General features: G+C 41.6%; 1 protein-coding gene across 3 annotated transcripts in view; it reads right to left on the bottom strand.

Annotated features, from left to right (window-relative positions):
• Positions 1-26,529, bottom strand: part of AGBL1 (AGBL carboxypeptidase 1) — a 926,786-nt gene that overhangs the window by 717,453 nt on the left and 182,804 nt on the right. For all 3 annotated transcript variants that reach the window (XM_070358226.1, XM_070358228.1, XM_070358227.1), the window contains exons 14-16: positions 24,815-24,963; positions 22,439-22,526; positions 11,132-11,276 (exon numbers count right to left, since the gene is read on the bottom strand). In XM_070358226.1, coding sequence (XP_070214327.1) covers positions 11,132-11,276; positions 22,439-22,526; positions 24,815-24,963 — 382 coding nt within the window. The remainder of the gene's footprint in view (positions 1-11,131; positions 11,277-22,438; positions 22,527-24,814; positions 24,964-26,529) is intronic.

Genomic DNA, 26,529 nt, shown 5'->3' with positions numbered 1-26,529 from the left:
ATACCCCTGAGGAGACAAGGACGCTAGCTAGTTGTGCACACATACACACACACACTCTGCACACACTAGTTACAAAGGCCCTATGTAAATAGCCAAGTATGAAAGCTGAAGAAAACCCAGAACTGATGGCTCTTCTAAGCTGAGCTCAGCTTCATCTCTCATGACCACACACTTCCCTGGGCAAAGACTGACTCAGGCCAAGAAAGCTGTGTCTGAGAGCCCAGACTTTCACAGAGGCTCTTCCACGCATGCTGTGCTATGGCTTGCCTTTCTCGAGGATGCGTTCATTTGGTTCCAGGTAAAGCCTAGATGTGGAGAAGGCAATGGCACCCCACTCCAGTACTGTTGCCTGGAAAATCCCATGGATGGAGGAGCCTGGTGGGCTGCAGTCCATGGGGTTGTGAAGAGTCGGACACAACTGAGCGACTTCACTTTCATTTTCCACTCTCATGCATTGGAGAAGGAAATGGCACCCCACTCCAGTGTTCTTGCCTGGAGAATCCCATGGACGGAGAAGCCTGGTAGGCTGCAGTCCATGGGGTCGCACAGAGTCGGACACGACTGAAGCGACTTAGCAGCAGCAGCAAAGCCAAGACATATGTGTTCGATCACCAGTCTAAACCCAACATCACTGCTCCTTGTTGAGCAGAATGAGGGTTTCATTATACAATTAAAGTTATTTTTATAAGTGTGTGTGCGTGTGTGTGTGTGTGTAGAGATAAACCTATTCATGGATATATATAAATATATATACACATATATATATGTAAAAAGTTATTCTTGGGTCACAACTCCTTCTGCAGTGCTGAATGTCAGAGGAAATGAGTACTGCTTAGTGCTTGAAAGTACAATGCATAGCAAACCTATAACCAGCCAAGTTTTTACTCACACATTTCTTCTCATATATGCTTAGCTATGCAAGAGCACAGAAAACAAATCACCTCATCCTTATAATAACTTGAAGACAAATTTTAGCTGCCCAAATTCAAACTAAAGAGTGATATAAAAGGACAGTCCAGTTAAACAAGGTTCGTTTAGATGATCATTGGAAAACACAGTTACTACATAATACAGACATAAAAAAAGTTCTTTAGGGAGAAAACATATCATCAAATGTTAATCTCATCATCTGGTTCTGAAATGAAATTCAAAAGAAATGTGTAAGTGAAGTATAAAGTAAAACAAAATGTTCACTTTTCAGCTTACATGGACATAGTATTATTATTTAATTCTTAAAAATGGAAAGGCAGTATAGCAAGATGACTAACCATGCAGGCTCTGAGTCAAACCGCCTGGGTTCTAAATTTGGTTGTGGATTCTAGATAAATCGTGTAAATCCTATACTTAACCTCTTCGTGACTCAGTTTTCTCTGTAAAGTGTATATAAAATGGCATTACCTATGTCGTTCAGTGGTTGCTATAATTTTGTCATTTACTGTGTGTGAGAAGTGTCTGTCATACAGGAAACACTCAACTTCAGCTGTTATTATTCATGGATACATATATATTTAATTTTTTTAAGAACTGAAAGGGAAACACTAGTAGAATTATAAACACTGTAGGAAAAAAAATCAAAGAAAATATGGTCACGTCATGTTGCATAAAACAGAAAGAAAGAAAGGAAGAAATGAGAAAGAAGGGAGGGAGGGAAGGAAAAAAGGAAAGAAGAAAGAAAGAGAAAGGGAGGAAGGGATGGACAGGGGACGAGGCGGAGAGAGAGACAGAAAGAAAAGCAATGAAGCATGGAAATTACAAAACCAAAATGACAGACCCAACACCGAAAATTGTTTTAAGTATAAATAGGCTAAACAGCATTATTAAATGACAGAAACTTTCAGATTAGCTTTTCAAAATCCCACTGCCTATTGTATATAAAAGGAACTTTAAAAGAGAAGGGAAAAAAAGACCCATGATGTGTATGAAAAACATTCCTAAATTATCTTTTATTCTATTTGACTCAACTAAAATATTTTAAAAGAGAAATATGGAAACTAAATGGATAAGCAAACACAAATTAAAGTGGGCCTGGCAACAGTAATATATGACAAAGTCATATTCAAGAAAAGTGCATTAAATGGGATTTAAAAATCTTATTTTGATAAAGGGCATGATTCATAAAGAACATATAAGACTCATAAATCTCAGGAATTAAATAATGCAGAACTGAAATGTACAACGGCAAAACGGCAGAAGGGGAAAACACTGTACTCGGAGTGGGAGACTTTATAACAATACATCAGCCTTGAACATATCAATTGCAAAAAAAAATGATAGAGCATTTGAACAATATTGTTTTTCATAGATATATGTCAAACTGTCTTTACAGATAGCATCCTTTACTTTTTTCTCAAACGTTCATGGAACTGTAATAAAATTAATCATATACAAGACTATAAAAATTTCACTAAATTTTTTTAAAAGCAGAAATTATACAAACCACATTTTCTAACAATTAGATGAAACGAGACTTAAGTAAAATTTGTTTTAAAAACAGCAAATATAAAATGATTAAGGAATTCCCTGATGGTTCAAACAGTAAAGAATCTGCCTGCAATGCAGGAGACCCAGGTTCTATCCCTGGGTTGGGAAGCTCCCCCAGAGAAGGGAATGGCTATTACCCACTCCAGCATTCTTGCTTGGAATCCCATGGACAGAGGAGCCTGGTGGGCTACAGTTCCATAGGGTTGCAGAGTCGGACACAACTGAGCAACTAACTCTTTCAGGAATAAAAAATCATCTTCCTAAAGAAGAAACTCATCTATTAAAAGAAAAGTCAATATTAAATCAGTGTAATTAAAGCCCTCATCGAAGAAGTGTCCATTTGCCATCCCAGGAGAAAAGCCACAGACAGGAATAAAAATGACCCCATCAGAATGTCAGCCACCCTGGTAAAAGGACATTTCAGCACCTTCCTAAAGAGTCAATATCACCCTGGATTTAGTGATAGTCTGTGATCATAAGCAAATTATTTTAATCACTTTCACACATATCTGGGTGAAAGTTGTCCCAGTATTATTATTGAAATCTCAACTGAGTTGAACTCTGCCTCATAACTACCATCAAGATTCCAGGCCCCCAAACTTGGAAATCTATACCTTTTCCTGAAGCATTTTCCAAAATGTAATCAGCAGTATTTTACTAAATGCTGGAGTGTGGAGAGGGGGAGATCCAAAGTACCTGGGGCACAGTGAGTTAAACTTAATGAAGACATTTTCACGACTGCAGAACTGTTCAGACTCTTGTGCAAATACGCATTATATGCAAATACACATTACATGCAAATACGCATTACAAACTCATAGAAGAAAAACTAGCCAATAGGGCTTCAAGAATCTGTGTGACCCTTGAACCCTTTTCCTCTAAAGATCTTGGGACCCTGGAGAGTTGTAGCATGCGTTTTGGGAAACACTGTCTGCTGAATTGTTTCTATGAGGGTTTTTGCTTTGTTTTGTCTGTTGCCTTGTTCTTGCCATCAAAGCTATTTGTTTCACATTTATTATGGCTACAAGGATTCTCGACATATGAGGGTGATGGGGGAGAAATAGAGACCCTTCTCCAGAAAAGTACTGGCCATGATTTCTACGATATCACAAAGTTATTAGGCTGGCCAAAAACTTCTTTCAGGTTTTCCATAAGGTCTTACAGAATGGTCTGAACGAACCTTTTGGCCAACTCAATACAAATAGGCCATAGCTCTTCTTGCCAAATCTTGGGGTTGTTGTTGTCAGTCACTCAGTCGTGTCTGACTCTGTGAACCCAGGGACTACAGCACTCCAGGTTTCTTTGCCCTTCACTATCTTCTGGAGTTTGCTCAAACTCACGTCCATTGAATCGATGATGTCATCCAATCATCTCATCCTCTGTCACCCTCTTCTCCTTCTGCCCTCAAACTTGGGGAAACAAAATAAAATCTAGATTTTATAAATTAGATCCTGAAAGGTTTGGAAGCAGTTTTGCCTACAGAAGTCATCAAACACAATTAGATACAGGAGAAAAAAGGATAAAAAAGCAAAGTATCTTGTGTTCATGTACACTCTCCTTTAAAACACTGTCACCTTAATGAAGGAAGCAAAGTTTAAAAGTTTTCTTCTTCTATGAGTTCTTTGTTAATTTTCTCACTATAACATTTTTCATGATCACTAATATTACAACTCCAGAAATGCCAAACAACGTTTAGCTTAAGCCCATTTTCTGTAATTGCTCATGCAGTCATCTCCCTGTGTCCCTCAATGAACCCCTTGTCCCTTTGACCACTCCACCTGCCATGGAACATGTAACACCCCTGTGCTCATTGCATTATTCAGCTCCAGTCACACAGACGTCTTCCAGAAGTAAACCAATTATAAACTGCTGTTGGTTTTCCTTTCTCAAAAAATGGCTTTGTATCATTCTCCTGGAAATGAGTCTTAGGTAAATGTTCCCATCTCAGGTCCAGCGAGGCCATGCCTAATTAACTATTGCTGGCACCACTGATGAGAGAAGCAGGGCATCTGAATGCATGTGCCAACAAACAGCTGTAATAGCAGCCCTGTGGAAGCCGCAGGAGTGGGCTTCTTTGTGAAAATGGGAAAGAGTTCAGGGCAATTATGGAAACCTCCAGAGATGTTGTCTTCTTAAAAGAAAATCCTCCCTACCCAGGATAGACATCAGGCTGATAACTCAGTCTGCAGCCTCATGGTTGCTCCTCGGCAGGCATTTTCTGCCCACTTTTTTTTACCAGCTACTCCCTTAAAACTTCCATAAAAGACTTCACTCAACCTCAGCAGGCTACCCTGCTGATGGCTACTAATAAAGTAAGAACAACTCACACTCAAAAATCATTCACATCTCATTGTTAGCCCTTAAACAGCTGTACCTCCTATCCCCCTAATTCAGAATAAAGTTCACCCCTAAAAAGATGGCCTATTTTACTTTTGTACTGACTAGCTCTCAATTGTCACTTAGATACATTCATCAGAGAATCGAATCCTTCTCATCACAAGAGAAGAACCAAAGACACCTTTAAGTTAAATAAAAAACAACAGAATATGCTGTAACTAGGTTCTAATGAGCTTTCTCAAACTGCCCCAGTCTGCCAACACCACTTTCCCTAAGTGAAACAGATCCACTTTGAGACTGTTGGAAGTGATTCGTCTCTAGATGTGTATTCACAGATTTGCTGATTATAAAGAAAAGGTGATTTTAATATCCTTTTTCTGTTAAAAATAGATAAAGTTATATTGCTGGTGATTTGGAGAAGAGCTGCTGCTGTGCTGCGCTCAGTTGTGTTCAACTGTTTGGCAACCCCATGGACTGTAGCCCACTAGGCTCCTCTGTCCACGGAATTTTCCAGGCAAGAATACTGGAGTGGGTTGCCATATCCTACTCCAGATTGGATAAGAGAGTAAATAAAAAATAATTATAATCCACTACCCTAAGAAAACTATCAGTAGATTCTGTATGTATTTCTTTTTGGTCCTTTAATGGGATTTTGTTATAACATAATTTTAATTTTGTTATATATTGTGTATATATACATAATCAGTTCAACAGAGAAAATGATCACCCATCATCATTAAAAAAAGAGAGAATAAATGCTCTAAGGTCACTATCTAATACTGTTTACTAGTTGTAGACACTTGGCTAACACTTGCCATGTATCAAGTCATGTAATCTTGATAACCCATAGAAGAACCACTTCAATGGTTCCAATTCACAGGTGAGAAAACTGAGGCTGAGAAAAACTAAGTAGCTTGCCCATGACTACACTGCAAAACACAGAGCTTAGACCCCAATCCTGGCCACTCTGACTCCAAAGCTTGCTCTTCCATTGTGCTCAAAACCCTGGAATTCAGGGGTCCCTGTGGTCAATGACTTCAGCACCCATGCACACCTCAGCTCCTTCAGAACGGCCTCTCGTGTTCAACTCCTCAACATCAGGACCCTTTACTGATACCTGTCCTTTCTTTTGGCCCATACAAAGATAGGTGTCTGTTGATTGATTAAACGACAACACTGATTTATGACTTGCTCACTGCATCTTTGATCTACCACATGTAAGTCAATACTTCCCATCTGACATGTTTTAAATGTGAGCTCTTTCTAAGATGTTGTGAATATGGCATTCTAATTCTCAATACTTTCTTTCTCCCCTCCTCTCTCCCCGTCCCTTCCCTTTCACTTCCTACACTACCCTCCATTTTATCTCTAAAGATAAAGCTTCATCAGCTACTCCCTTAAAATTCCCATAAAAGACTTCATTTGACCTCAGCAGGTTACCCTGCTGATGGTTACTAGCACAGGGAGTATACATGCCTGGTGAAAAACCCTACTATACTCCTTAAAAGCCACAAGCTCTCCCAACACATCCATCCTATTTCTGATCACTTTTTTTTTTTCCTCTCTTGCCAAGTCATATCATTTTAAGTTCTCAGTGAGATTTCACTTTCTTACTCTCTAAAATGTCCATCAGAAACTCTCTTGGGATGCCAATACTCCTGGCTACCTACAGGCAATCCAGAACACGAATCAAATACTTTAACAAGTATTGCAAACAACACATTAACAATCATTGCAATTATTGAAAAAGCTTGAGATGGATGATTAAACAGGTCTTTTTTTGGCTTTGTAATGGCAATAATATTGTATTTCCTTCTTTTAGCATTATTTTAATACTATAATTGGGATGATTATCCAACAGAATTCCTGGCAAGCATCTGGAAGACATCAGTTTGAAAGAACCCAATAAATACTAATTCTCTCATTATAAGAGAATAATAAAATTTTTACAGTTCATGTTGAAAAACATTCAACATACATGTACCCTGCTTTAAAAATGTCTATAATTGTTAAACATAATCCATATTACAAGAGATTTACCAGTTGTGAATTCCACATAGAAATATATTTTTCACCCATCAGCATAACCCCCAAGTAAAATACAGCTAATTCCACCCTTGGGGTATCATCCACATTTAATTTATCACTGATCTGTTGGAAGAAAACTGTTTCTCCTTAGGATATGTCCAAAAGTAAAAATGACTAGTGTGCATTACAGAATGAACTCATTCTGTCCATGATGGGAGAAAGAGCTTTCTAAAAGAAGTCACAGAGTCAATTACTCTCTTAAACCTGAAGAGGACAAAGCCCATGCATTATTGGAAATGTAAAACCTAAAATCGAGTATACACGTTTTTCACCTCAAGTAACAAATTGTCTTTCTTACTCTGTTCTACTCATTTAAAAGGAATGAAAAGCTATCCCTTTTCCTCTCTTTTTCTCATTAACTCTCCTCAAACTTCCCTAATGCGAAGAGATTCAGTCAATAGGCTAAGTAACAAGCCAATAAGCATCAATGAATAAGATCTGTCTCTTTTTCTCACAGAGATCAGTTGATGGAAGATGAGACCATCTTCCAAGATCTTCTTTTCTTGAGTTTTTGTCCCCCATCAATATGAAATTTTCCTCAATTTGACCTCAATGTCTCCTAAACTATTAATAATTGTTGACTGTAAACTTGTGCTTCGGTATGACAAAAGTATTAAGTGTTCCCAGAGACAAAAGCTATGACTTACAGCAGCTACTACAATGGCAGCCCACTTTTATAGGTGCACATAGTTGTCAAGTTGTGTGATTATACAATATCCGATGGTTGAGTTCAAGTCACCAACCCACAATTTTTGTCTGTAACGCTATGGATGTGGTTCAGCTGAGAACAGTGTTATTTCCCAAACATGATCCCATTCTTATTCCAAGAAGCTTTAATGGGTCTTTGCTAAGTGCATACAAGCTGATTGAGATCTAAAATTCAAATTAAAAAGCCAGATGCAGCCAAGGTCAGCTGAAGGACTCTCAGAGTCTCCATCAGATAGGAATAGACCTCAAAGGCCACTACTCAGTTCTCTGGCCACTAGCTAAATGTGGGACTTCTAGGCTTTGGTTTTTGCATTTATGAATGATAGATGTGAGCTACACAATTTCCCAAACGCTTTTGAATTCTAAAGTTTTATACTAGCTGCCCCTGAGCTTCTCCACAGGGTCAAAGATAATCTTTTTTTTCCCTTTTGTGTTACTTTTTGTTGTACAACAACGTGAATCAATCAGCTCTCTCTGTCTGTCTGTCTCTCTCTCTCTCCCCTCTCTCTCTCTCTATATACATACACACACACACACACACACACACATATGCTGCTGCTGCCGCTAAGTCACTTCAGTCGTGTCCGACTCCGTGTGACCCCATAGACGGTAGCCCACTAGGCTCCCCTGTCCCTGGGATTCTCCAGGCAAGAATACTGGAGTGGGTTTCCATTTCCTTCTCCAATGCATGAAAGTGAAAAGTCAAAGTGAAGTCGCTCAATCGTGCCCGACTCTTAGCGACCCCATGGACTACAGCCTACCAGGCTTCTCTGTCCATGGGATTTTCCAGGCAAGAGTACAGGAGTGGGGTGCCATTGCCTTCTGTGATGCACATATGAGGAGACTAAAAAGTTGGCTTAAAGCTCAACATCCAGAAAACTAAGATCATGGCATCCAGTCCCATCACTTCATGGCAAATAGATGGGGAAGCAGTGGAAACAGTGGCTGACTTTATTTTTCTGGGCTCTAAAATCACTGCAAATGGTGACTGCAGCCATGAAATTAAAAGATGCTTACTTTGCCAACAAAGGTCCATTTAGTCAAGGCTATGGTTTTTCCAGTAGTCATGTATGGATGTGAGAGTTGGACTATAAATATAGCTGAGCACCAAAGAATTGATGCTTTTGAACTGTGGTGTTGGAGAAGACTCTTGAGAGTCCCTTGGACTGCAAGGAGATCCAACCAGTCCATCCTAAAGGAGATCAGTCCTGAGTGTTCATTGGAAGGACTGATGTTGAAGCTGAAACTCCAATACTTTGGCCACCTTATGCAAAGAGCTGACTCATTTGAAAAGATCCTGATGCTGGGAGGGATTGAAGGTGGGAAGAGAAGGGGATGACAGAGGATGAAATGGTTGGATGGCATCACCGACTCAATGGACATGAGTTTGGGTAAACTCCAGGAGTTGGTGATAGACAGGGAGGCCTGGTGTGCTGCAGTCCATGGGGTCACAAAGAGTCGGACACAACTGAGTGACTGAACTGAAATGAACACACATATATACACACACACACATATATCGCCTCCCTCCTGAGCCTCCCTTCCACTCCTCCATTCCACCCCTCTATGTCATCACAGAGCACCTAGCCGAGCTCCCTGTGCTGTTCATCAGCTTCTTGCGAACTACCTATTTTACACGTGGTGGTGTATATATGTCAATACCACTCTCTCAAACCATCCCACCAGCTCCTTCACCCTGAGTTCACAGGTCCATTCTCTAAGTCCGTAGGACAAAGATATTCTAACAAGTGAAAAGAACAGTGACCTGGACCCATGGACCATTACTCTGACAGAAAAATCAAACCTGTCTTTAAAAAGGAACCCCCTCCACCAGTAGACTTTTCAACATGCAGGGTTTCATAGATGAGACAGTAAGAACAGCTGTTGGAGGAGATCATGGATCTTGCCTGTTCTGAGGCCCTCAAGGCAACAAGCATGTTTTAAAACAAACATGCCTTGTTACAGCCAAGCTGGTGATGCACATTTCTTGGATTAAATTCTTGAGATCTCTAAGTGTGGTCCACAAATAATACTAGTTGTGTATCTTTTACAATCTGGGAAACAGTAAAAACAAATCTCTCTTTAGGTAAGCCAGCATATGGAGAGAAGGGCAGATGTACTTTTATGAAGCAGTTAGCTGAGTGGTTTAAGTTATGCCTTCTCAATGGAGAAAAAACAATGCATTTACACGTGAATATTTCTTTGGAGGGAAAAGGTGTTCTCAGTTATGATCTTTTCCAAATCCTTATCACAGGCTTGCAATGAAAATGCTTATCCTTCAGGCTAAGTGATATATATTTGCATATACACATATTATTATAAATATGCTAATAACATTTTGCATTAACACAGAGGATGGAAATACTTTATTAGATACTTTAGCTCATGACTCCACAGGATATCCATGAAATAGCTCAGGGACAGGGATGATTTACCAACTTTTTCAAATGGCAAGAAATGGCCTGATAAGATATCTGAATGATGACTTCAAGTTTGGACTGGTTGACAGTACACTCCTATTGTAAAAAGATCGTGACCCTTATTTGCAATGATTCAATGTTTTATTCTTCTACCCTTCTTTTCCACCCTGGATCCTTCTAGTCCATGGCCGAGGAAACCACTGGAAATGGGAAAGTGGCTGCAAGGTGATCTCAGGGCATTTTTCCAAGCTTCACCCCCTCAATCTCTGCTTCACACCTCTCAATGCATCCATGTCCTTTAAACTGGCATCTCAGCTGACCTGCATGGTGTTACCCCATTTCAGCTTAATAATCTCACTCCAATCTCATTCTTCTTGTTTAACTTGAGGGCTTTTTATTATTTTTTTAGGGTAAACTAATAGATATTTATTAGATCATGATTCCGACCTTTCTATATTAACTTAGTGTACCTGCATTTCTAAAATAAAAGGAAATAACCTTTCAGAATTGCTGTGGAATTTTAGTTAATTTTATTTAGACTGGGAGTACTTTTTAAAGTTATATTTGTGAACTTTTTACTTCTGGTAAGCATGAAACAAAAGTAGAATATCAGTTTTGCTGCCTCAGAATATGACAAGATGAAAAAAAATCACAGGAGGATATACAACACCCATGATCAAATTTGTTTAGCTGAGAAAATTTTCAAACTTTTTCTCTACTTTGGTTTTGGCCTTGGTAAAATATGAATTTTAATCTTCAGCCATTTGTCCTCCTGCAACAATGTATATTGAGGGCTATTTAAAGATAAAGCCCCTAAAAAGTGCCCCCTGCCCCTCGCATCCACACTCACCCTGGATATGAAGAGCACAGTGCACCACTGGGGCCGTTAGAATGTCGCTGGCCATGACCTCAGCCCGCGCTCTGTCCAAGGAAGGAAACGGGACAGACAGAAAGCCCCTGAGTCAGAAACAACAAACCCTGGCTCCCTCGGATGCCTGAAGCTCCCCAGCAGGATGTCAGGGTTTCCTGAAGATTTCCAGGAAAGCCTCAAAGAGCCCTTTCAGTCCAACCCGCGTAGGGCTGGCAGAGGAACTTACCAAGAGGGCACTGTAGGTGTAGGGATAGTGGTAAGCCAGATAGCAGGCATCTTCGGCATGCGGGAAGGTGACAGCAAAGGTCAGCGTGTAATAGCACTTCCCAGAAGCTGCGCCCGTCACGGCTGTTCTCTGGTGATAATGATTTCTAGAAGAGAAGGGAGAGAGAGGCGAATGAGTGAAAGGTGGGAGGAATTGTCATTTAGATGCCATAGACCCAAAATCACTGAAGCCATGAAGTTAAAAGACACTTGCTTCTTGGAAGAAAAGCTATGACAAACCTAGACAGTATATCAAAAAGCAGAGACGAAACTTTGCCGAAAAAGGTCCGTCTAGTCAAAGCTATGGTTTTTTCAGTAGTCATGTACAGATGTGAGTGGGACCATAATGAAGGCTGAGTGCTGAAGAAATGATGCTTTCAAATTGTGGTGCTAGAGAAGACTCTTGAGAGTCCCTTGGACAGTAAGGAGATCAAACCAGTCAATCGTATTCCCAATTTCCCAAGGGAAATCAACCCTGAATATCCATCGGAAGGATTGACGCTAAAGCTGAAGCTCCAATCCTTTGACCACCTGATGCAAAAAGCCAACTCATTAGAAAAGACTCTGATGCTGGGAAAGATTGAAGGCAAAAGAAGGGGATGGAAGAGGATGAGATGGTTTAGATAGCATCACTGACTCAATGGACATGAGTCTGAGCAAACTCAGGGAGATAGTGAAACACAGGAAAGCCTGATGTGCTGCTGTTCATGGGTTCACAAAGAGTCGGACATAACTTAGTGACTGAACAACAACAAAGATCAAAAAGCTAGTGAGTGCCTTGGACCCAGATCTGCCTGCAAAGCCTCTGTTCTTTCCACAACAATACTTTCTTCCCAAAGGCATACATTTGTTACCCCGACATGGTTCAACTTCTTACAGCTTGAGAATGTGTGCTTTCCTTTGTCAAAGATGAAGACCCAATTTTGATACTTCAGAGAACAGTATCAAAGTAAATTGCCCCCAGAAGTACACTCCCAGCAATATTTTCCCCACACGCTGCCAGTTACATTCCCCTTTTGTCTCTTGATGCTGAGACAGCCTGGCAGGCTTTCCTGAGAAATGCTATCATCAAGGCTGCATTATAATGCAAAATACACCCAGACACAGAAAGATGTAATTCCACCTTTGAACATTAACAACATTGGCTTTCTTGTCCATTGTGTTTTGGGGTTTCACTGGGGGGAAGGGTGGAGAGAGGGAAGAAATAGATAATTATTCTGTGTGTTCTTGCAAGTATAAAAAATACAGACTATTCTCTTCTGCCTTTTTTACCACTTTCATGACACCTCCCGCCAAAAGAATCAAGCAATTGAGAAAGGAAGAAATAGAAAATCTACCGTCTTGTTTCTAGTGGTTTGGTGGTTTTTCAACACAAGAAGTCCTCTACAGACAGATGAGTTCTGTTCCGAGAGTGTGTTCGTAAGTCCAACTTGTTGTTAAGTCCAACAAAGCTGGTCTAGGTATCCAACTAACACAATCGGTTACATAGGACTGTACTGTAAAAGGTCTATACTTCTTTTCACACAAATAATACATTAAAAACACACCAAAATAAAGAAAACATTTTTCATCTTATAATACAAGACTTATAAAAGTTCAGTACAGTAGTACAGTACAACAGCTGGCACTCAGCGGCTGGCATCGAGTGAACAGGCAAGAAGAGTTACTGATGGAGGAGGGAGAGGAGGTGGGAGATGGTAGAGCTGAAGGGTCGTCAGCAACAGGAGACGGAGGGTAAGCTGCAATGTCACTTACACCTGATATGCCATCAGTCACACGGATGGCACAGGTTCTGGTTCCTGGCTGGATTCAATTCTATCTCCCTCTTGAAAAAGCGATTCAGTGATACATGTTCACATCTTTGAGAGTTCAAAACTTGAAGGTTCATATATAAGAGACTTACTTGATTCATACAACTAAGAATGGGAGAAAGAGAAATTCACAGTTCCATGGACTATGACCTGCATTTCTCTTGCCTCAGCTTCTGCCAACATGGCACTCTGGGTCCCTGATCATTCTAGTGAAAGAAAGAAATTCCCAATGATGTAAGTGTCAAATGATGATCCCACCAAGCTTCTCAGCTTCCTATTAATAGGAGCCATAGCTTTTGTGACTACAGGATTAGAAACTTCAAAAAGGTATCTTCATCCATGGCTTTCTCTGGTCCTTGATACCTAATTGGGTCTACTCTCTCCAGATTTCCCTAAAGCTCTATAGTTTCTGCAGAGCTAAGGTTCTGATTATTAGCAAGTATGTAAAGAAGCAGATGGTAACTCAGAAAGCATGCAAACCACATACGCTCTACCTTTTATTCTCTCTGACTCCACTCGTAAAGGCTCTACTGCAAACACTCATTCAGTTTACATTAGCAATTATACCTCTCTTTGAAGTAAAATGAGCCAGTCATCATTTTGGTCAAATGGTCAACATTTTGACAACTAATCAAAACATGGAAGAGAGTTTTACATGCATGAGTGTGAAATCACACACACACCACACACACATACTCATGAAGGTAAAGGCATCTCCAAAAGAGGGGCCTAGCTACTCGCCATTCAAAAGCCATTAAAGAGGCCAAGCTGGTGGAAAGGAAAGTTTGCTTTATTTAGATGATTAGACGCCAACAGCTGGGGGGAGGGTGGACTCCTGTCCAAAGGCCAATGCCCCCTCACTCCTGACAATCAAGGGGCAAGGGCTTTTATAGACAAAGGGAAGGGGCTTCGTGCAGATACAACACACACACAACACAACTGGCAGTCATCTTGAAATTGGTCATCAGTGGTCTGACCGGCATCATCTTGATTGTTTTAGGTACAGTTGATCCTCAGTTCTGGGATCAGTTTGTTTCCATGCCTTTGAGGCCAGTTCTTGGAATTGTGGCAGCTTACGTCATGGCCACAGTCTGGTCATCATGTAGCTAACTTATTTCACCTGGTGGGAGTTTCAGTATCTATAAGACAACTCACAGGATATGGCTCAGAATATTATCTACAGCCCTTGAGCAGAAACTAAGTGTCATTGACTATGCTTAAGGACTACCTTATCGTTTATTTGGTCTCCTTTGTCTGTTTTCCTTAGTTTCTACACGATCTCGCTTCTCTAATTAAATTTGTTCTTTGGCTAAAGTTTTTCTACAGACAAAATGCAGGCTGAGAACATAGGGTACAAGGACCACAGGGTCCTGCTCTCTTTCAAAGGCAGGTAAAACACGCAACCAGTGCATTGGGCTTCCTCATAGCTCAGTCAGTAAATCATCTGTCTGCAATGCAGGAGACCCAGGTTTGATTCCTGGATCGGGAAGATCCCCTGGAAAAGGAAATGGCAAGTTACTCTGGTATTCTTGCCTGGAGAATCCTATGGACAAAGGAGTCTGGTGGGCTCCTTTGGGGTTGCAAGAGTCGGACATGACTTAGCGACTAAAACCAAACCAGTGCCTTGTCATCCCCAAGTTTTTCACCTACACGGAGTAGAACCAGAGCCCGCATCTTTACTCAAGATTAATAAGATGCTCCCAGGGTGAGTGGGGATGGTCTCATCTCACATGAGTCTTGTTTCTTTTTAGGTTTCCTACTGTATAATTAGGGCTAACCAGGTGACTCAGTGGCAAAGAAACTGCCTGCTGATGCAGGACATGTAAGTTCGATTCCTGGGTCAAAAAGATGCCCTGGAGGAGGGCATGGCAACCCACTCCAGTATCCTTGCCTGGAGAATCCCATGGACAGAGGAGCCTGGTGGGCTACACAGTCCATAGGGTCACAAAGAGTCGGACACGACTGAAGGGACTAAGCATGCATTCAGGCATACAACAAGTGCAGTAATCAGGACTCAACCCCAAATGGGATTGAATGGGATTGTGGGCTAACTCCAAAACCAAGGTGTTTTTTTTTTTCTTTCATTCTATCATCTGTCTCATAAGAATGGATAAAAGGGCAAGTAGTCTTTTGGTTTAATACAGCAAGAATTTGAAGTTTTGGTTTTCATAAATCAGGGCTACCTATAAACTTAAAGTCTAAAATAACTGAATGATAAATAATTCAGAGGAGATCTAGTGAATGTTATTTATTCACTATCATTCTTTATGTCATCAGTATTTGATGCCACTAAGATGCTTCTATTAATTATGAATCATTGCTACCATTCATGGAACATCTAGTATGCACCAGACACTTTTTATGAGTTCCATGGACTTTATCTTATTTCGTTTCATCTTCAGCACAGATCTATCAAGTGGATACCATTAACATCCCCTTTTACTGATGAAGAATCTGAAGTTGACAGAGGCTGGAATAATTCGCCCCAAGACCACATCATTAATGGGTGGTAGAACTTTGACTCCAAGAACTTTCTGTCCTTGATCTGTTCTTCTAGTGGGAAAAGAAGCCTGGGGAAACTCAAGTGTGCTCTCAAATTAGACCCTAGATGCGTTGTACATGCATGTTAAGTTGCTTCAGTTCAGTTCAGTTGCTCAGTCATGTCCAATTCTTTGCGACCCCATGAATCGCAGCATGCCAGGCCTCCCTGCCCATCACCAACTCCCGGAGTTCACTCAAACTCATGATCATCGAGTTGGTGATGCCATCCAGGCATCTCATCCTCTGTCGTCCCCTTCTCCTCCTGCCCCCAATCCCTCCCAGCATCAGAGTCTTTTCCAATGAGTCAACTCTTCACATGAGGTGGCCAAAGTATTGGAGTTTCAGCTTCAGCATCAGTCCTTCCAGTGAACACCCAGGACTGATCTCCTTTAGGATGGACTGGTTGGATCTCCTTGTAGTCCAAGGGACTCCCAAGAGTTTTCTCCAACACCACAGTTCAAAAGCATCAATTCTTCAACACTCAGCTTTCTTCACAGTCCAACTCTCACATCCATACATGACCACTGGAAAAACCATAGCCTTGACTAGATGGACCTTTGTTGGCAAAATAATGTCTCTGCTTTTGAATATGCTATCTAGGTTGGTCATAACTTTCCTTCCAAGGAGTAAGTGTCTTTTAATTTCATGGCTGCAATCACCATCTGCAGTCATGTCCAACTCTGTGCAACCCTATGGACTGTAGCCACCCAGGCTCCTCTGTCCAAGGGATTCTTCAGGCAAGAATATTGGAGTGAGTTGCCATGCTTTCCTCCAGGGGATCTTCCCGACCCAGGGATCACACCTGCATCTCTTATGTCTCCTGCACTGGCAGGCGAATTCTTTACCACTAGTGTCATCTGGGAAAGTGAAAGTCACTCAGTCAGGTCTGACTGTTTGTGACTCCATGAGCTATACAGTCCATGGAATTCTCCAGGCCAGAATACTGGACTGGGTTCCCTTTCCCTTCTTCAGGGGATCTTTCCAGCCCAGGAATCGAACCCAGGTCTCCTGCATTGCAGGAGGATTCTTTACCAGCTGAGCCACCAGGGAAGGCTAAGAATAAAGAAGTGGGTAGCCTATCCCTTCTCCAGTGGATCTTCCGGACCCAGGAATCAAACTGGAGTCTCCCGCATTGCAGGAGGTTTCTTTACCAACTGAGCTATCATCTGGGAAGCCCCCTGGATATGTCATCTTGGGTCAAGGATAATACGGAGAGATCAGTCATTCCACAGTTAAAAGGCTCCCCTCTGCTTTTTCATTCCCTGAACCATTTATCTTTGGAAGGATCTGCACTTTTATAATCATAAAGCCTTCAATGAAGCAAGGAGCAAAGTACACAAATGCATAGTTATGAACTCCATCTATTTCCGTTTGTACTTTAAAACAGGCCGGGAAGTCATATTTTTTATTTTATTTTTGGGAAGCTTTTTTTTTTTTTTCCTGTGTGTGTGCATGAAAGAAGTAAATGCCAAGACAGAAAGGGAATTAGATAATCTCATAATGACGATGGTTCTGTTTAACATGGGTGTATCATTTCACTTAACAGGATCCAACAAGGCCGAGCTGCCAAGTCACCGGGCTGCCCTGTGTCTGTGGCGTTTCTAATATTCTGGAGAGCACCAAATCTCTCTCCTGAGATCCCCAGCAAGAGTGCGCAACGGTAGAGCTCTTGTATGACATTCATCTTCATGAGTGAGCTGTTCCGTCCCCTCTCACAAGCAGAGATAAATGTCAGAAGAGATCAGCCGTGGTGTATTACATGGCCACTCTGAGTGGGCAGCTCCTCTCCCTCTGCCCTTCAGCAAAAAAAAAAAAAATACTTTAGACCAGAGCTGAGAGAGAATTCAAAAAGGTGTGCAGCTGTGTACGTTCAAGAAGAAGCAGACCTCGGGGAAGTAAATAAAGCAGAAACTAAAACTGCCCTGGCTTACTTTTATGAGAGCCATGGAAAAACAAGCCTGCCCATTTCTTTCTTTCCTCCGAGGATCCCTTTTGGTTTTCTGGCTTTAGTGGTCTGTAAGGTGGGTGGGCGAGGGGGTGGGATGGAGGTACTCCAGGGAAGGGGCAGAAAGATCAAATCAACTGAATGTGGGGAGAAGATGTGAGAATTCCCCTTTAAATGTATGGTGATCTTAGAAGAAAGAAACAAAGTTGCCTAAGGTTTAACATAAGGGTTGACACTGCTGCCAGTATGCTCTGCACATCAACCTACTGTGATGAATCATTGTGAAACAAGCTAGATGTGAGAGTTAGGAAAAACACTGGCTGAGACCACCCACCCTGACTAGGCACCACAGCAACCACTGGCATGAGTTATCCCCGGCAAGGATGCGCGACGGCAGAGCTCTTGTATGACCTCCTAACAGGAGGTCCTGGTAAGGAATAAGGGAACTAACAAGCCATCATCCACCAGAAGAATTCAGGAAAGGGCAAAAGGAGAAACTGCTTGTGCAGTCAACCTCCTAGACTCCTTCTCGCTGGACTCCATATTGGTTGAGCAATGCACACATCACCAGGAAGGAACCCAAGTCAGAATGATTGGCCAGAGACAACCGGGAAACTAATCCTATCACGGTAAAAACTGAGATGGCGAACTATCAGAGCAGTCCTCCTGGGTTCCCTTACCCTGCTCTCCACCTGGGCCCCACCTTAACAATAAGCTCTCCTGATTTGTCAGTGTCTCCTTGGACAATTCACTTCCCAGTGTTAGACAAGAACCCACTCTCGGGTCCTGGAAGGGGTCCCCCTGCCTGCAACAATAGTGTAACAGTGTTATCCATTCTTCTCTGTTGTTTTCCAGGGCTAGAATATGAAAAATATATTACATTGCATATCGATGGTTTTCATATGTCAGATAGTTAAGTATGAATTGCTACACAGGAGGCTTCCTGAGGGAGGGATGGGAATAGCTCACCATCTCTAATGGCAACCCACTTCAGTATTCTTGCCTGGAGAATTCCACGGACAGGGGAGCCTGTTGGGCTACAGTCCACGGGGTTGCAAAGAGTCGGACACGACTGAGCAACTTCACTTTCACTTTCTGGCAAGGTATTTAAATTTGCAGAAGACTTCTCAAGTGGATTTACAGATTATATTATCTACATTAAACCCTACAATACAGACAATTCATTTTTTCTAAATTCAGCTTGGAATTCAGAGACTGATAATATTACATTGTAAGCATGAATGACAAAGAGAAGGGAAGAACTGACATGATTCATCTCCTACCCTTAATACTAACTCTTTCTCAAGAATTCTTATTTGCATAAAAATTCACTAATTAGATCTGGGGAGTTAACCACAATTTTTCAAAATTATCCACCAGACACTTTACAACTATATTTTTCATGGTCAACTTTAAGGGTACAGGATGCCCCGAGTTATCAATAGTACAAAAATATAATAATTTTACATTTAAAATTTAAAGATTTAAATTTTAAATTATTTTTCTCATCTTTTCCCCATGATTTAAAATTCTAAACTTTTTGCATGTTTTCTAAGGGTACATAATATACTAGTACAGCAAGATTTATATAATTGAATTTTAAAAATTGTGAACAAATTATAAAGGTCCATGGATTGGGGCTTCTCTGCTGGTCCATTGGTTAAGAATCCACCTGCCAATGCAGGGGACACAGGTTCAATCCCTAATCTGGGAGGATCCCACATGCCATTGAGCAACTAAGCCCATGTGCCACAGCCGCTGAGCCTGCATGCCTAGGGACCGCGCTCTGCACAAGAGAAGCCACTGCAATGAGAAGCCTGCACACCGCAGCTAGAGAGTAGCCCCCAGCCACCTCTACTAGAGAAAGCCCGTGCTCAGCAGCGAAGACTCGCCACAGCCACAAATAAATAAATAAATCATTTAAAAAGTCCATGGATTAATATATGTTATCAAAATACTTTGGAGATCACTTTTTACGTGATGATGCTCCAACCCAAAAAGCAGTCAGCCCATTTCCTTAATTGATCATTATTGCTATCACTTTTTAAGGGAAATGAATATCCCATTCTTCCTGAGTGCTCTCTTTTTTCCTTTCACCTTCCCATAGATATACTCAGGTACCATGGCTCATGGTTCTTTCCACAATAAGCACCCAGCCGATCCTTTAGAAACGTGGTACTAAATCTAAGAATGTAAACAGTCAAAGGACTTCTGAGCGCCTGATGACACATCGGAGACAAAGAAATAAGGAGGCAAAGTTGTCCCAAATAAATATATTAGACAGAATAAAAGCAAGGATGAAGAAAAAAATAATCTTCTAGAGCAGAGTGAAAAATTATCATATATTAATGCATATGGCGGCTCAGATGGTAAAGCATCTGCCTGCAATGCAGGAGACCAGGGTTCGATCCCTGGGTCAGGAAGATTCCCCTGGAGAAGGAAATGGCAACCCACTCCAGAATTCTTGCCTAGAAAATCCTATGGTCGGAGGAGCCTGATAGGTTACAGTCCATGGGGTCACAAAGAGTCGGACACAACTAAGCAACTTCACTTTCACTTTTTCATGGAATGTAGAAAGATAGTACAGATGAGCCTGTTTGTGGGGCAGGAATTAGAGAACAGACATAGGAGAACAGACCTAGGGACATATGAGGGAAAGGGGAGGGTGAGACAAATAGCGAGATTAAGTCTGACATATATGCATTCCCATGTGTAAAACAGACAGCTAGTGGGAAGTTGCTGTAAACACAGGAAGCTCAGCTCAGTGCTCTGTGATGACCTACAGGGGTGGGGCGGGGAGGGTGGAAGGGGAGTGGGAGTCTTGAAAGGGAGGAGATATATACATACGTATAGCTGATTCACTTCATTGTACAGTAGAAACTAACACAACATTGAAAAGGAATTATACTCCAGTAAAAAAATTGAAAGTCAATGATTCACTCTAATAGAAAGAAGATGCAATTAATTGCAATAAAATACCATATATTTTTAAAAAGATTGTGTTAAGTAAAAGAGGGAAACAAATACATTTTCTAATCTAAGGCATTTTACCTTAGGGAAAATTACTCTGATTTGTGGTTGAATAGAGATACACATATCTATCCTGTTGTTAGATCACATTATTGGAAATATGTTAACACAATGTGGCCAATCATTGTAAAACAAGCTACGTGACTGGGTAGCAATCTTATCCATTCATCTGCTTGGATTCATGATTGGAAGACGAAAAATGAATTACATTACACATGCATGGTTTTCATGTTACCCCTCTGTTGCTCTTTAATCACATAACAATTGTCTTGTTAATGAATCTAAAAGCTATTAACATTAACACAGGCATTCTTTAGGCCAAGGCTCTGCTTTGGAATGTCTGATTTCTTCCTCCTCTTCTGGGCAAATGCTTAGTCCCCTTAAACTGATGCTTTATCCCCCAGCCAAGGAAGCAGCCTCTAGGGGGAGCTATTCTCTCTCCACCCTTACTCCCCAGAGGATGCTGAAAGTTAATGCTTGGAGAAGGCACTGGCGACCCACTCCAGTACTCTTACCTGGAAACTCCCATGGACGGAGGAGCCTGGTGGGCTGCAGTCCATGGGTCACGAAGAGTCGGACACGACTGAGCGACTTCACTTTCACTTTTCGCTTTCATACATAGGAGAAGGAAATGGCAACCCACTCCAGTGTTCTTGCCTGGAGAATCCCAGGGATGGGGGAGCCTGGTGGGCTGCCGTCTATAGGGTCTCACAGAGTCGGACACGACTAACGTGACTTAGCAGCAGCAGCAGTCTCTTACTACGGAGAAAGCAATGGCACCCCACTCCAGTACTCTTGCCTGGAAAATCCCATGGACGGAGGAGCCTGGTAGGCTGCAGTCCATGGGGTCACTAAGGGTCTGACACGACTTCACTTTCACTTTCACTTTTCACTTTCATGCATTGGAGAAGGAAATGGCAACCCACTCCAGTGTTCTTGCCTGGAGAATCCCAGGGACGGGGGAGCCTGGTGGGCTGCCGTCTATGGGGTCGCACAGAGTCGGACATGACTGAAGTGACTTAGCAGCAGCAGCAGCAGCAGCAGCAATGAACTAATAATTAATTACATCACTTCTACCTGTCCGCAATTCCTATCTTTTTTTTTTTTTTTTTTTTGTCTTATGAATTTCTATTTTATTTTCTATCAAAGGAAACTGCACAAATAAGCAATTCATGGGCCTGGAATGAATTTGTTTTATCAAAACACATGGATAATTCAAATTTCATTACAACTTTACAAGATAAGTTGATGAAACTGGCTACTGATCAAGAGTTGAAGATGAATTCTGAAATACTTTTCTCTTTTACTTTCGTCCAAAACGTCATTTGCTGTGGAGGAATAGTTACTTAGGTGTATTTGTCACATATTCACGATTACCTACTTTGGAAAACTGAAGTGCAGGATGGATAAGAATAAGCCAGAATATCTGAGACATTTTTGTTCACTGAGACAAATGGAAATAGGAAAGAAACTGAAGGCTGATGCCCTAGTCATAGGTTGAGTCTGTACCCAACAACAAGGTCTAAAGGTTTTGATGTGTTTAAATAAGAATAGATGACTTTTCACAAAACCAAAAGATATTTCTTGTGGTCTACTGTGGGTGTCATTTAACATGCTTATGCTTCTGAAAGACACAACATTTGTCATTGAGAGGGTGATGAGTAAACCAGAAAAGCACGGATTGATCAGGTTTATAAGATTAAAATGGAGAAGCAGGAAGGACTTCCCCGGTGGTCCAGTGGCTAAGACTCCACGCTCCCAATGTAGGGAGCCCAGGTTCAATCCCTGGTCAGGGAACTAGATCCTGTATGCTACAACTAAGACCTGTCGCAGAGAAATAAATAAATAGCAAATAAATATTTTTTAAAGACATTTTTTAGAATGGAGAAGGAGGAAGCTGAGAGAGAATGAGAGAGCAAGGGAAGCTAACAGTCTAACTTACTTGTAATAACAGATGTCGTAGCCTGTCCGTACCCAGGTGGGCCTGCCAAGAAGAGCCTCCTTCACGGAATACAGAGTCAGCTGCATCCCTACACAAAATAAAGGCAGGATTAATCCATGAGGGGGGAAAAAAGGAAAGGAGAGTTATGGTAGGCTGAATAACAGCCCTGGAACATACCCAGATCTTGGGCTTTTCCTGGCAGTCCAGTAGTTAAGACTCTGAATTTCCAGTGCAGGGGGTACAAGCTTGATCCTGGGTTTCCCTGGTGGCTCAGACAATAAAGAATATGCTTGCAATGCAGGAGAGCAGGGTTCTATCCCTGAGTCAGAAAGATCTCCTGGAAAAGGGAATGGCAACCTACTCCAGTATTCTTTCATGGAGAATTCCATGGACAGAGGAGCCTGACAGGCTAGCCACATGGGATTGCAAAGAGTCAGACATGATTGAGCGACTAACACCTTCGGAAACTAAGATCTCTCATGTCACACTGTGTGGCCAAAAATAAATAAATATATAAATAAAATAAAATTAGGAGTATGTGAAAAATAAAAAAGATACCCTGGTCTTAACCCTTGGGAGCTGTGTGTTAACCTTCTATGACAAAAGAGACTTTGTGGATATGATTAAATTAAGTATCTTGAGAGGAGGAGATCCTGGTTGTCCCTAAATTCAATCACACATGTCTTTCCAAGAGAGAGGCTGGGAGAGGTTTGAGTTTAGAGGAGAAGCAACGTGACTGAAGCAGAGAGACTTGAAGATGCCCTGACGCTGAAGATGGTGGAAGGGGCCATGAGCCAAGGAATGTGAGGAATACAGCTCTGAAAGTTGGAGAACAAAAATAAATAATCTGCTAGACTGTCCAGAGGAAGCCTTCCAACACCTCGACTTAAGCCCAGGGAAACTGATTTGGGACTTGTGGACTTCGGAACTGTAAAAGAATACATTTGTCTTCTTAAAAACCACAAAATATGAGACAATTTGTTACAACAGCTACAGCAAGTGAATTCAAGAGTCAAGGATTCCCTTTTCTCTTTCTATACCAGCAAAAGTCTATTAAATCACTGCCAAACAGACGCAACATCCTGTGCTTGAGCCTGGAGATGTGGGAATACTTTTTCTTTCCTCAAAGCCACTCAGTGCCTCAGTATATGAGCCAACAGTAACAGGCAGAACTTCCAGTTTCTACTCTTTGTCCCTTGAATGCCTCCTCTAAAATGGCCACAGGTGTTAGGGAGAATTTAAACGTTCTCCACTGTTTTCTGAGAGTGTAAATGAGCGTTGTCCCATTGAATTGTGCTGTTTGCCTGTCTGGCACAAACAGAGCAATGAGTGTGCTCCTGGGGGATTCACGAGATGGAGAGAAGGGATAAGTGAGAGGGCTCACTGACTTCAAAAAGTTCAAGCTGAGACAGGGAGGCAGGTAGTTGTGAAAAGTTATGTGAGGTACAATAAGCCCCCTACATATAAACGAGTTCTGTTCCAAGAGAGCATTCCTAAGTCCAATTTGTTCATAAGTCCAATAAGTTAGCCTAAGTACCCAACTACTATCATCAATTATATAGTACTGTACTATAATAGGTTTATGATACTTTGCACACAAATTACACATAGCAAAGATAAATCTTCTTTTTTTTAATTTTAATCTCATAGAACAGTACCTTGAAAAGTACAGTAATTCAGTACAATAGCTGGCATACAGGGGCTGGAATCAAGTGAACAGGCCAGAAGAGTTACTGATGGAGGAGGGAGAGAAGGTGGGAGATGGTAGAGCTGAAGGATCGTCAGCAATAGGAGATGGAGGGCAAGCTGCAATGTCACCCATGCTTGATATTGATGGCATAGGTTCTGATTCCTTGCTAGATTCAGTTCTATCTACTCTCTTGAAAAAAAAATGATCCAGTGATTCCTGGATTGTAATGTACCAGCTACAACACCACTGTTTTACACCTGCTTCCACACATCATGGGCTTGAGATAAAGCTACTGTACTACATACTCTATACATTACTGGACAGTACACAAAAGAACAACTCTTTATAGAGGATGCATGGGGGTGACAATGTACACCACACACATGAACTAACTTAAGTGGCTGGATGTGCAAATGCATGTTTACATCTTGGAAAGTTTGCAACTTGAAGGTCCATATGCAGGGGACTTCCTTTAGTTACATTGCATGGCAGAAGGAGAGTTCCCCATTCCCCTCCCACAGTAGAAATTTGCTCTAGGTTGGCGGCTTTCTTGCCATTTAGCTTAACCAAAACGTGCCATCCCAACTTCAAACCCTATGCAACCCAAGCAGAGCTTGGTCCAACACTCAAAAGTGACATCATTTTTGGTATTGTTGTGAAAGTCTCTCTTCCCTGAGTGCACATACCATAATTGAACTGGCTGTTGGGCTTCTCACAGTTGATGATGTTGAAGCGGTAGGGGACAGCAGCCCTCATACCGCTCACCTTGAAGTAGAACCACTGCTGGTGTTGCGTACTATTCACATCAGCATTGACCAGTAAGTCATACTCAAACCTGCAAAGGCAGAATCAAAACGGGTGGGTTAAAAGCTTTCAACAGAACTTCTAACAATGAGAAGTCCACACATCTCAGGTTCTGGATGACAGATCTAAGACCCAGGATCTAGTTGGTTGGTAAGCTTTAGTTTTCATCCTTGTCTCACAATTTTGGACACAGGCTCTAGAAATTTAAGGAGAGGGAAGCAGTATCCTGGTATTAAAAGAGTCAGTTATACAATTAGAGCACATCTTTTTATTAAACAGTAAGAAAGCTTCAAGTAGTCATGTACGGATGTCAGACTTGGACCGTAAATAAGGCTGAGTGTCAAAGAATTGGTGCTTTTGAATTGTGGTGATGGAGAAAACTCTTGAGAGTCCCTTGGACTGCAAGGAGATCAAACAAACCCTACAGACATGAATTTGAGCAAACTCTGGGAGATAGTGGAGGACAGAGGAGCCTGGCGTGCTGCAGTCCATGGGGTCACAAGACCCAGACATGACTTAGCAACTGAACGATGACAGTAACAATGAAGTGTTTATCCAGGTCGAAAAACATAAGTGTGCTATATTCCAGAGAAAAATGTGGTCACATCTGGTTGGATATGCCATTACTATCTGATGCTAGACATGACTTTTGAGCATCAGTCTCCTCATATGAAAATTAGAAATAGCATCTAAACTTGCAGTACTGTTTGTAAAGATTAAGTAGAATCAGATCAGATCAGTCACTCAGTCATGTCTGACTCTTTGCAACCCCATGAATCGCAGCACTCCAGGCCTCCCTGTCCATCACCAACTCCCAGAGTTCACTCAGACTCACATCCATCGAGTCAGTGATGCCATCCAGCCATCTCATCCTCTGTTGTCCCCTTCTCCTCTTGCCCCCAATCCCTCCCAGCATCAGAGTCTTTTCCAATGAGTCAACTCTTCGCATGAGGTGGCCAAAGTACTGGAGTTTCAGCTTCAGCATCATTCCCTCCAAAGAAATCCCAGGGCTGATCTCCTTCAGAATGGACTGGTTGGATCTCCTTGCAGTCCAAGGGACTCTCAAGAGTCTTCTTCAACACCACAGTTCAAAAGCATCAATTCTTTGGTGCTCAGCCTTCTTCACAGTCCAACTCTCACATCCATACATGCCCACAGGAAAAACCATAGCCTTGACTAGATGAACCTTTAGAATAGCATATGTAAATCCCCATCAGGGCAACAAACATGAATTAGACTAGTAATGAAGGATTTGTCTGTTTGCCCCCCACCTTTTTAATTAATTTAGCTTATATGCACTAAAGTATACAAATCTTAAATGTACAACTCAATGAGTTTAAACAAATTCATCTGGACACACCTGTCTGACAGTTCACTGGATCAATATGTAGAACAGTTCCTGCACCCCAGAAAGTCCTTATGTGTCTCCACCCTGTCACTATGTCTCCAAAAACTATTTTTTGAGCTTTAGCAACAAAATTGGCAATGCAGTTTTGACGTAATATTATCATCAGGTTACTTTGTTTTCAAAAAAGTCTTATCCCTGCCCCTGACACACTCTTTCTCATAAAATTGAGCTTTATTCTAAGATAACGTC

Source organism: Bos mutus, chromosome 21 (genome assembly GCF_027580195.1).
Source record: "Bos mutus isolate GX-2022 chromosome 21, NWIPB_WYAK_1.1, whole genome shotgun sequence".
NCBI lineage: Eukaryota > Metazoa > Chordata > Mammalia > Artiodactyla > Bovidae > Bos > Bos mutus.
Note: the sequence above shows the minus strand (reverse complement) of the source record. Positions and strands in the feature narration are given on the sequence as shown.